The sequence below is a fragment of the Antechinus flavipes genome, chromosome 5 (assembly GCF_016432865.1).
Source record: "Antechinus flavipes isolate AdamAnt ecotype Samford, QLD, Australia chromosome 5, AdamAnt_v2, whole genome shotgun sequence".
In the NCBI taxonomy this organism is placed as follows: Eukaryota; Metazoa; Chordata; class Mammalia; order Dasyuromorphia; family Dasyuridae; genus Antechinus; species Antechinus flavipes.
Genome location: NC_067402.1, coordinates 102,632,579 through 102,645,326, shown reverse-complemented (window position 1 = coordinate 102,645,326; position 12,748 = coordinate 102,632,579). Strand labels below are relative to the sequence as shown.

The window sequence follows — 12,748 nt, the reverse complement described above, 5'->3', positions numbered from 1 at the left end:
ACAGAAATACTGTATATAGGGAGAAAATTCACTGGTGAGGTGAGGATTTACATACCAAGGAAAAGAAACAGCATGAACAAAGGAACAGAAATAGAAAAACAAAGGGTATATGCAGTAGTAGTACCAACTCCCTGCTGCATCATATTAACTTAGAAAACCACATGTTAACATTATGTTGAGTAGCATTTTTTTATTTATTTTGTTAAACACTTCTCAGTTACATTTTAATTTGCTTCAGGAACTCAGGAAAAGGGGAGAGAAAGGCTTGTTTTGTAGCTATTGCAATAATATAAGCAGGTCATAATAAAAATTTATACATGTTTAATGAAAACTAGTGAGTGAGAATGGATACAAGAGACACTGAAGAGAAGAACAGTATTTGATAATTACATTAGAGGTGAGAAAGAGGAAAGCAGTAAAGATTACATTAAGGTTTGGAATGTGGGAGAACAGAGAGAACAATGAAAGCAGCAGTTATGGTAGAAATAAGAGGTCTATTAGGAAAATAAGCAGCTTAAAATGTTAAATCTGACATAGCAATAGGATATCTGGATGTGTATATATAAATGTGTGTGTGTGTGTGTGTGTGTGTGTGTGTGTGTGTGTGTGTGTGTGTGTACACGTCCAGTAGCTGTGACTTGGAATTTTGAAAAAGAAATCAGGGCTCTATCTCTATTAGAGATATAGATTTGAGCATTACCTAACATAGAAACAATAATTCAAAGACTGGGAGTGAACCAACAGTGAATAAGAACGAATTTCAATAAAAACCTACCTGAAGAAAGTGAGCAGGAATACAACAACATGATGATGAGTAAATCTGGATATCCAAGTCCTACTTTGCAAAGTAGTGGGTCCAGCCATACTTTCTTCCTGTCCTTTCTACCTCAGCCTTGATCTTAATGCTGAATGATTTTAGATCATCTTTCCTGTCTGGCAAGATAAAAAAAAATTATTAGAATGCAATTCATAAAGGTTATTTTAATAGATCAACCAAAACCGTATGCAGAGATATAAATTTACTTAGGCTTATAACAAGATTATCTAATGACCTTTAGCTAGTCCTGATGAAGTACAGCCTCTAGGGGAAATAGAGCAGTGATCCTGAGGTCCCCTGACCTTAGAATGCTATTGTTCTAACAATCTGACTGTCAATCATTCTAAAAGTCTTCTAACCTTAGAACAGTCTTATAAGCATTGCTGACTGTTAGATGATCTGCTGGTCAGTGATAAAGTTTCTCAGTCAATAGTGAATAGATTACCCCTCAAACCTACCTGTAAGCCACAAAATTAGCAAATAATTAACAAAGCTTTGGTCTCTCTAATTTTGTTCTATAAATTTTTCTTCTTTCCTCTTGGTTCTTTGCTAAATCCTTTTAAACCTTAGCCCACTTCAATTGGCATTACAATTATGAGCTCTTGACTTGAAGGTGGGTTCAAGCCTGCAAATTCTTTTGAGATACCTCAGGACACTGGTCTGCAACCCCAACCTTTTGAAGTCTCCTTCAGAACCTCAACAATCCTAACAAAATCATATTCATTTCCTTAAATAATGAAAAAACTGGCAAACTACTGATATTATCAGATATATTATAAAAGGTACAAGAGAATTTCCAGACCAAAGAATAGCATCTTCCAAGTTTGCATTCACAACTTTTCTCTTATTTTTACCTGTATATAGATGAAGTAAATATATAAAAGCCTTAAAAGCTATAAACTCATTTAAGCCTCATTTAAAAAAATATTTTGATGGGAAGACTATAAATTTGAGAGCATGGGAGAGATGCTAAAGGACTAGAACTGGATGACTATTGTTCTGATATCCCAGAAAAAAAAAAAAAACATGGATTCTTAAAACTATTATCCAATAAGCATAATTTTGATACCTGGCAAAATTCTGAAACATTAATAGATGCTGAACATAGATGCTAAAGTGATTTACATATATTGTTATAAATGGGCACACAAAAGGCTGCAAGTGACTGAAAATAGAAGTGAAAAAATCTGGGTTTGAATTTTGTCTCAAGCACTATTTCTATTACGTTACTTAACATCTCTGAAGTTTATTCATTTCTATAACGGAAAAGTTAATATATACAGTAAATATCTTATAGTGTAATGAGGATCAAAAGATACAAAATAACACCATATATGTCTAGTATTATTTCTACAAAGTAAAAAAAAAAATGGGTCAAATCTAAAAAGATTATATTTAATAGAAGAAATGTAAAATTCTATACGTGGAAACAAAAATCAACTATGAATATCAAATCAGGAAGACAAGGATAGGCAATAGATTTGGTTTAAAAAGAAGGGAGTGATCTACAAACTCAAAGTCACAAGGAATCAGATGCCACACCAAAGACTCCAAAGCAAATATAATCAATCAGGCAACAAAGATAAAAGCATCCATTCCAAAAGGAGAGAGTCCAATACATTCTGTCCTCCTCAGATTACATCTGATGTGCCTGAGATCTGCTTCAGGAACACATTTTTAGGAAGAGTATTGATATAGTTGTTCATCATGTCATACTCATAGTTTCCCTGAAGTACTTTGCAATTTTCTTTTCTAGTGGTCTAGGATCACAAGTCCTTGGTGTCTAATGCTGGATTTGAACTCAGGTTTTCATGACGCCAAGTCCATTGTCCTATCTACTAAGTCACTGAGCTGCCTCATAGGAAGAATAACAACAACTCTTCCAGAGAAGTGCAGAGGCATAAGATATCCAACAATGTTGGGTCCCCAGGTTGATATCACAAGAATAGTGAAAGAATTCACAAACTCATTTTGTCTCCAAGTTGTGGGCAAAGATTTATTTGGGCTAAGTTCCAAGAGAAATTAGCAAAGAACTAGGAGCAAGATAAATGTATAGGAAAGAGAGAGATCAGGTTCTTCATGTCACTGATATGCTAATTTTATGACTTTGAGGAGTGGTCTCATATATACCATTAGTTTCTGAGACTAATTACAGACCAACAGTGTTATCTGACAGGCAGCAATTTTTATGGAACTACAGCATTCCTAAAATCAGTTGGCCTTAGGGTTAAGGCCAGGTAGCCTTAAGGTTATTGCTATATCCTCCATAAGAGCTATACTATATCAGAAGAGCACTCAGAATGGTTAAGAAGATAGACGTCGTACATACCAAGCCATATCATATAAAAGGTACACTGATGATGCAAAGGGTTGTGTATGTAGCCTTACAAACAGAAAAGGGTCTGAGGAGATGAGAAGGAGTGAGTATGAGTAGAGGATGGAGAGAAAGAAAGGGATATGAGAGCTGTCTTCAAGTATCTGAAAAACTCTCATGTGGAAAAGGGATTAGCCCCAAAGAAAGAACTAAGTGATTTTTTTTTTCCCAAAGAGACAACATTGGCTCCATATAAGAAAACAATAAGAACTATCTAAAGGTGAAATGGTTTATCCAGGAGGGATGTGGGTTTCCCCTTTACTGAAGGCCTTCAACCCAAAAATAGATAACTACTTCAAAGGCTGCTGAAGAATGAATTTTTACCATGGGCTGAACTAGTGGATTTCTGAGTTCCTTTCTAAAACTATATGATTTGGGGAGTTGAGTGAATGTATGATAGTACAGCTCATTTATTTTTAATATTTTACATGCAAATCAATATGATAATCCAAACTATTTCCTTGGGATGCCAATTACTTTTATCTCACTCAATCCAATAGACATTTAAGTCCTTATAAGTGTCCATACATAAGTGGTGGGCCCTGAATACAGAAAGGCAAAAAACCCAAAATCTCTGCCCTCAGGAGTTTGCATACATTGAAAAGTAGCTTAGGAATAATTTCTAGAAGGAAGGAGAATTTGGACTAATTTTCTCTAGAATATGGCAAACAAAATGAGGTTTGAAGAAAGTTAGGGATCCTGTAACAACTAACATTTTTATTGCACCTATAATGTGACAGGCACTGTGCTAAGCACTTTATAAATATTACCTCATTTGATCCTTACAAGGCAAATCGATTGTATTATTATTCTCTCTCTTTTTTCTTTCTTTCTTTCTTTTTTTGCTGAGGCAATTGGGGTTAAGCGACTTGGCCAGGGTCACACAGCTGGGAAGCGTTAAGTGTCTGAGGCCCAATTTGAACTCAGATTTTCCTGACTTCAGGACTGGTACTCTATCCACTACACTAACTAGCTGCCCCAATATTATTATTCTCAATTCAATTCAAGAAATACATTAAGCACCCACTAAGGGAGCAGTGATTAACACCAGCATACAAAGAAGCAAAAGACAATCCCTGTTCTCAAAAAGCTAACCATCTAATGGAGATACAGCATGCAAATATCTACAAAGCAATTTATATATAATACAAGAAATAAAAGAGAAATATAGTAACCTAGTAATCGAGAAGTTAAGAATGGCTTCCTGTAGAAGGTGGGATTTTAAAGGAAGCCAGGGAAACTAGTAGATGGAGTTGAGAAAGAAGAACATTCGAGGGATGAAACTAGGCAGAGAAATTGCCAGGATGAAGTGTCCTGTTTATCAGGAGGCCAATGTTACTAGACTGTCAGAAAATTAGAAGACTGCGGGGAGGGGAGGGCGCGCAGAGGTAGGAATAGGTAGTAAAAGGCTCTGAATGCCCAATAAAGCAATTTGTATTTGGTCTTGGTGGTAACAGGAAACTACTGTAGTTTGTTAAGTAGAGGTGAGTGACATGATCAGACTTTCAATTAAGGAAAATCACTTTAGGTGGTTGAATAGAAAATGAAGGAGGGAGAGACGTGAAGTAGGCAAACCCCTCAAAAGGCCATTGCAGCAATTCAAACATGCATAATGAAGGTCTGCCTTAGAAGTGTGGCAGTGTCAGAGAGAAGAGGGTATGTTGCCATTTTACACATGACTGGAAACTGAGGCACAGAGACTAAGGTCACCACAGCTAATATCCTGAGGCTGAATTTGAATTCCAATCTTCCAGAGCCCAGGTTCAGCCTTTAAGGGGTAGCAGTGAGAAGGGGCTGCTTTCCAGGGATGAGAGATGGCCTGAGCCAAGGCACAGAACAGAATGTTCAAATTGGAAAGAACAAGTAGGTCAGTCTGACTGGAATGTAAAGTACACACACACACACAAAAGTACTCCTCAAAAGGAACCTGGAAAGGTGGATTGTAAGCCAGATTGAAAAGGGTTTTAAACATCTGATGGAATCTTGTATTTTATCCTGAAGGCAAGAGCAAGTCCCCGAAGTTTCCTGAGCAAAGGGGTAGAATGGTCAGATCTGTTTTTTGGAAAGGATAAATTTGAAAGGGGTAGAGTCAGAGAGTTCAATAAGGAGGCTACAAAAGATCTAATTTATGGTGATGGGAAAAAAGACTGATGGTAGAGACATAAGAGAATTTGGAAAAAGTAGATGTCTAAATTACCCTTTTTCTCAAATTGATAACTTCTATCTGAATCAAGACTCTTATCAGTTAGGATTTCTCCCAATCAACCTGAAGTTCTAGAAACCAAATTGTTCTTCCCAATTGGTTTAAATGTATGCTAAATTCTTAAGATGGACATTTTCTAAATTCTAAGTGACAAAGAGTGTGTAAGTACATGTGTATATAACTGTGTGCACATATATGTATGCACCCAGGTAAAAACTAGAACCTTTATAAATAAGAAACAAAAATACATCCTGACAGATGCAGAATTATGTAAACCTTCGGTCTATAGTGAAATTAATGTTTAAATTGTTAATTTTCTGTATCATCTTTTCTCTTAAAAAACATAAAAGGGATATTGAAAAGAGTTAAACTCTAAAAGAATCCTTAAAATCATTTAAATGTGTGTGGATATTGGTATGGTAGAACAGCAGTTCTACTAAAAGGCAAGGCTCCAGTTTGAGATCCTATGATTTTAGAGCTCAAAGAAATCTTTAAAATATAGATCTAAGTCATCTAAATCTAATCTAAACTCAGATCTTCGATTCTAGCTGCAGACCCTGTTCTCAATTCAGAATAATAGTACCTGGAGTCAAAACACCTTATTATTCTAAGATCACATGGAAGGATCAAAATCTCTTCCAAGTTACCAAATATCCTAAATAGCAAAACTGGTATAAGATTCCAAAAGCAGGGCACTACTTGCTTTGTAAGAACCTCACTGGGTAGCGAAGGAAATCCTTTTTAACTTAACATGTATACAACGTTTTAAAATTTGTGAAGGGCTGATCCTGTCATATCATTTTTATCCCCATATCAGTGCTGAGAGGTGGTTATGTCCATTTTACAGATCAGGAAATTAAAACTGGCACAGGTTAACTTACTGGATCAGGGTCCCATAACCAGTACAGTATCTAAGGTAGCTTGAACAGCACCAGCTTAGCTATCTCATCAGAATACACCTTTATCCTTCTCATAGTAATTTTATCTTATTACTAAAAAGTAGCCCACCACTCTAGAAACCTACACATCTCCCAGAAAGAGCATAATCACCTTCTAAATGTTTCCCCTTTTGTTAAATGAGGGACCCAGGAAGCCTGTTTCTCTCCCCCTTTGTTCTAGCTCAACACTTAGGTGGGGACACGGAAAGTATGTCCCTGGGGCAGATGCTGGGGTGCAACCCTACCTACTCGCTGGGTCACCCCTCTATCCAGAGGTTCCCGCCCACCCTTTGAACCCTCGAGTTTCTCTACCTTGCCCGCCGTCCTCTAAGCTACCTTGTCTTTTTCCTTACATCCTGCCAGCCCCACCCCCCAAGCCCCCAACCCTGCCCCCACTGCTTCTTTCTCGACCCCACCCTGCCAGCCCTCAGCCCCACCCCCATTCTACCAGTCTCCCACTCTGCCACCCCCCTCCCGCAACCCCTCTCTCCCCCCCCCACCCTGATCCCTCCGTCTTCGAGGCCTCCTAGTCTTTCTCGACCCTACCCAGCCAGCCCTCAGCCCCACGCCCATTCCACCAGCGCCCCCCCCCCCCCCCCGACACCCTACTCCCCCTACACAGCCCCTCCTCCCTCTCCTCCCCCTTTCCCCCCTTCTTCGCTGCCACAGCGTCCTTCTGGTCTGCACCCCGCCAGCCTTAGGGCCCACCCCCATCCAATCAAACCTCCCCCCCCCATGCTGACCAGCCCCCGCGCCTTGGCTCGGCCCGGCCACCTATCCCCGCGGACAAGCTCGAAGACGCCCGTGAGCGCGGGGCTGGAGAAGGGGGTGCGAGGTCACCGCAGGGGGGGCTGCCAGCCCCACCGCCCTTTTCAGGGCATCCCCTTGTTTCCGAGACGCAGCCGGGCTGCATCCTTCCTTCCCTTTCCTCCCTCCCCCCACCCCTGCCGCCGAGCCGCGCCCAACCACAGGCAACCCTCGAACCCTCTTACCCAACACCCATCGTCCCCAGCTGGTGACACCGCTGCCGCCGCCTCTGCCTCCGCATCGCCCAGCCGCGCCTCCCCGCGCCTCGCTCAGCCACCTCACCTCAGCCTCCAGCCCAGCGGTTCCGGACGGTCACGTGACGGACGGGCCTGGCCGAGCCCGAGCGAGGCGCTGCACAGGCTCTGGGCTTGGTTTCCGTGGAGCATTCTGGGAGTTGTAGTCCCGCCCTCATCTTTCTCACCTGTTTCTTCTCAAGGACTTATGGGGTTTTTTGGTTTTTTTCCTTAAAAAAGTTTTCAACGTACAAGTATTTTTCTTCTCACGACCATATCAATTAAAAAAAAAAACAAAACAAATTATGCTTAGGCAAAACAGGACAAATCTGCACATTACTCATGGCCAGAGATGGTGTGTTTCATTTTTTAAACCTAGTATGTACAATCTTAATGTTCACCAAGTTCTCTGAAAACATAATCTCACCCGATCTTCCCCAGAAACCTGGAAAGTAGATAGTAGGATTAACCCTATTTTACAGATGAGAAAACTGAGGCAAACTTAGCCAGGATCATACAGCTAATAAATATCTGAAACTAAAATTAAACTTAGATTTTTTTTTAATCCAGGCAACATAATGCCACTTAGCAAAACAAATTCTCACATTATCCATATTAAAAAATATATTTGTCATTCTGAATCTGGAGTGTCTCAACTCTCCTTCAGGAGGTACGACATATTTCATCATCAATAGTAATTGGTGATTGAGTTAATTTTGTGTTCTTAATTCTCTCAAAATTGTTTTTATTTTTCTGTTGTATGTATAAATTTTTCTGATTCCTTCACTTCACTCTGCAAAAGTTCTACAAGTCTTCATTATATTCATATACCATAATTAATGTTTAGCTTTTCCCCAGCTGTTTTTTCCCCCGGGTTGTTGGGAACTCCTTTAGTTTTCAATTCTTTGCCACTACAAAAAAAGGGAGGGGATGAAGATGCTACAACCATTTTTATACAGTTAGGCTTTTCCCCTTTCTTTGGGCTATAAACCTAATAAAGATATTGATGGTCCAAAGGTTATGCACAATTTAATAACTTTGGGGGTATGGCTTGCAGGATTTTAAGAACTGGAAGCTATTTTATAGATATGGAAAACTGGTACTATGTAATGACTTGCCCAGAGATATATTGGTGGAGGACTTAATTGTGTGTCTTCCAAGTCATTCCACATTTCTAAAATTAGGGGATTGGAATTTCTTAAAATCTCTTTCAGCTATAAACCCTTTAATTCTATTTCAGGTAGTAAAGGTGTGATTGGTGAAAACAAAGCCACAAACCAAGGGAATGCTTTTAGAATGGATTTCCCAAAGTATGGGTAGTGGGGGAGGGAGAGAATTGTCACATACTAGAATATTTAAGACCTTAATAGAACAAACTATTATTTGCCTGTAAATTGGAAAAGAAAAACCAACTGGAGAAATGCTGTAGTGTTGAAAAACTGTTTGCTATTCACAGTTTAGAAGATAGTTGTATCCCTATGGTAACAAGGCTTTGTTGATCTTGTCTAAAGGGAATTGTTGTTCATGAATAATTAAATAGAAAACAAAGTTTTCCCTTTCCTCCCTTCCCCCAGTCCCTGTCCTTGTTTTTAAAAATTAATGTACAAATTGATTATAAAAGAGTTTGTCTCATGTGCAATCTTTTCTGTTCATGCTTGCCAAATTCATCGTTTTAAAAAATTAATATGCTGTCCTTTCATTATTTAGTGTCCCACCCTCTCATAGAGCAAGTGGCTTTGTTATCTCCTACCACCATTTCATTTAAGTATTAGGATCTCCTGTTTAGGTCCTATGATCTACATCTCTCATTATTTTTTTTTCTCTAAATTAAGTCTTAAACAATGGCAGAAAAATTTGTCTTCCAAAGCACTACATTAAAAAGTAAATAACTCTCATGGGAGAGAAACTCCCCTCCTTTCCTGAGTCATAGTTATAATAATAACCCACTTTTATACAGCAGTAAAGTGGGTGGTATGATCCTTATTAAACCCATTTTATAGGTAAGGGAACTGAGGATCAGGCACTTAAGAGAATTGCCTAAATGCTGGGGCAAGCAATCCAACTTCTGACTCCAAGACCAAGATGTTCCATTAATAAACAGAACCATCTCAGTACATGGCAGGGCAAAAGCACAATGAAAAAAGAGTGAGATCAGATCACCTCCAAGATCCTGTTCAGGTCTAACAACCTATGATACTGGGCTTCTCATGAGACAGTGGCCAATTTAAATCAGTTTGATAGAATAACATTTTCACTTTTCCCTCTCCTACATTGATTTCCTATAACTCTTCCAACTTGGAGATTCATGAAATCATTTTTAAAAACATTAGTTTTCACAGTTCAAAAGAATGTATAATGAAGCATACTATCCACCTCCAAATGGAAAGCTGATGATTTAGAATGCGGTTTGAAGCATATTTTCTTTGTCTTTCTTTTATATGGCTAAATCCATGAAATTGTTAAATATATCACTATTTTTTTAATCTAGAGAAAAAAAAATAATGTAATAAACAAAAAATAAAATAAAAACATAGGTTTTGACCTCTACATATTTATCCTTTATCTTACAGTAGTATAAACTCCCCTGAAATATCCCTGACAATGACTCCTAAATGCTTTTCACAATTTCATCAGACCTACGGACCTGAGAAGAAGAGAATGTGGGATATAGATCAACGCAGTGTAAAATTTAAGAGAATTTTTATCTTCCAAGGGAAGATGAACATAATTATCAAGAGGCAATCTATAGTGGAAAGAGTATTTTCTTAAAAGTTCAAAGATCTGAATTCTAATCCTAGCTCAGCAATTTGCTAATGTCAAGATATTAGAAGAGATCTTAGCTTTCAAAAAGCTAAGGCCCAGCAAGGAAGCTGTGCCCTGAGCTTGACATAACAACAGTTCTTTGCACTCACCTTCTAGAGCTGATGGTCCCAAGCAAGCCCAGATAGGAAATTCTGCTATGAACTTGCTTTACCATTGTTATTGTATCTCACTGCTGCTGCTACACTGTATTGTTTGTCTCTTTGTCTAGCCACAAGTATATATATCAAGTTTTCAGTGGGTCCCCCAACTAGGCTCCAGTACTTGTATCTAATCTGTCCCCTTGCTTACAAGCTGTTTCCTTTACTTTGAAATTAAACTTCTGTTTGATTCCTGACTCGCCTTTCTCTAGCCTACTCTGTTCAATTCAGGACACCCACAGGTTAGAGCCCCATTTTGTCCTGTTGACATTATTCAAAAATATTCAAAAAACTAGAAAATTCAGGGAAGTCAATGAACCTCAATTTACTCACCTGCAAAATGGAGGCAATAATTCCTGCCCTTCCTACCTTACATTTGGGAAGAAGTAAGATGATATAGGAAAAAGCTTGATAAATGGTAATGAAAATCCAGCACAATGAAAAATTTTAAGATCTTTTCCTTACCCCAGATCCCCTCTTTAAAAAGTCAAACATTTAAACTACAGTTTATTCAAAGAATAGATCAAAGGCCCCAGTTCTACATTGTATTTAGCATGATCATAAAATGAGACCTCCTCATTCTTTCCTACACAACTACATAAACGCATAAAATATCAATTCAGTAATACCAATGAACAAACTATAAGTAGGAGTCCCCCATCCTTCTGGGGAGTCCTCGGGGACAGGGTTAATGAGCTGATTCCCCCAAAGCTGAGGATCCCATCTCACCGAAACACTGGTAGTTTCTCGTTTGAGAAAAGGAAGCATGGATTCATGGTTAGAAAACCACCCTTCCTACCAGGAATATCTCCATTCAAGTCCTATGTGACACACACTGCTAATCTGATTCTGAACAAGATACCTTTTACCACCAGTTGTGAAGATGCTGATCTGCATTGTCAGGAGTTTCTCACTTGGGAGTTTCTTGTACTTCAACTCCCAAGTCTGGTTCCTATCCATATTCTTGTTTTATTATTAAGTAGTGATCTTGGATAAGTCATTTAACCTCTAGGTACCCCAGGCATTTTCCTAAAACTATCAATTATAGGATAGGTATTGATCTACCTTGGTAGAGGAAGTTTCCTCACCTGGGAGTTAACTATTCCAAATGAAATCCAGGTTCTTTCTTTGTTCCTAATAAGGAGATACTGAAAAAATTGCAAGTGCTTTTTAGCAGAATTTGGCTGAATTTGATACCCAGGTCAAAGGCTTTATACGAGATCTTTATAAAAGACATGCATCCTTGTAAAATTATATGTAAATTATTTTTTAAAAGGCAAATCCTAGTTACATAATCAGTGGTGTTTGCTATTTAAAGGAATCCCAGTGAATACTTGTATAAAATAAGTAATCACTCCCAGAATAGATCTACTTTTTGGTCTGGATTTTCATTTTAAAATCTTTTTCCTTCCTGCCCTTCTTCCTCTTTCCTTTCTTCCCTTCTTTCCTCCCTTCCTTCTTTCCTTTCCCACAAGCCTAAAATTTCATCAGAACCTTCATCAGCACCATCAGAGAACTCTATGGTGGGATACAATACAATCAGCAACTCCAATCTAATAGAACGTGGGGATGCTGTGATGTGGTGATTTGTCTTTGGTAATGGGGCTAGTAATGTAGTAGATAGAGGCAGACCTTAAAACCAAGAATTGTTCCCTCAAAACCAATCTTTCATTTACCACACCACAGGATCTCTCTTTCATATAGTCAGCTTGTTTAGTGGGCATAGTCATATTATTGTTTGGATTCCTACAAGTTACCCCACTACAGCAAAGGTGATTTTAGCTCTTGAGTGAAAATGAAGCAGAATTCAATCCAGATTATAGATGAACTTTTTTTTTTAAACCAACCTCCCCCTGAAGTCAGCAGCCACCATGACAAACTGATAAATTCTGAGTTCCGAATAGCCCCTAATTAGCCTTGTCTCCTTATTGTTATTTAGAAGTGAGACAAGAATTGTTCAATTCTCCCCTTCCCAGCTTTATCTGCAAGGGTAGGAATGGGAGAACCACCTTCTCCTCCAAACAAATAAAGTCTTTGCCAGTTCAGCTCAGGTGTTTGTTTGTTTTTTTGTCTGACATCCCCTCCTCTTCTTCAATTAATTTTCCAAAATAGTTTTGTCTCCACAGATCAAACCCAATCTCTTAAACCTTCCTACAGAAATCTCAATCTCTACCGTCTATGTTGATTCTTTCCCACTCTCCCTAAAACAGTACAGGAGGGAAATATGAGTGGAAAAAAGAAAAGAAACAAGAGGTAGTTTTGTAGGTACTGGGGTAAATTGACTTTTTTTTTTTTACTCTAGTTTTTGCACAGTGGACAAAAAAAAAATTTGGTGGGAAAGCTGCTGTCATTCAGCATTGTGAAAATAGTTTAGAGCCTTTTACTTCATAGGTACAGAGAAGGATTTGACTGCAAG

The 12,748-nt window shown here is 38.6% G+C and overlaps 1 protein-coding gene across 2 annotated transcripts in view; it reads right to left on the bottom strand.

Moving 5' to 3' along the window:
- The window catches only part of SLC37A3 (solute carrier family 37 member 3), a 74,775-nt gene extending 67,300 nt beyond the window's left edge, over positions 1-7,475 (bottom strand). Inside the window, exons 1-2 of one of the 2 annotated variants that reach the window (XM_051963540.1) lie at positions 7,325-7,475; positions 776-933 (exon numbers count right to left, since the gene is read on the bottom strand). In XM_051963540.1, the coding sequence (XP_051819500.1) occupies positions 776-864 (89 nt within the window). In that variant the 5' untranslated portion in view covers positions 865-933; positions 7,325-7,475. The remainder of the gene's footprint in view (positions 1-775; positions 934-7,324) is intronic. The other variant, XM_051963539.1, reaches the window with a different exon arrangement.
- Between the last annotated feature and the right edge of the window lie 5,273 nt (positions 7,476-12,748).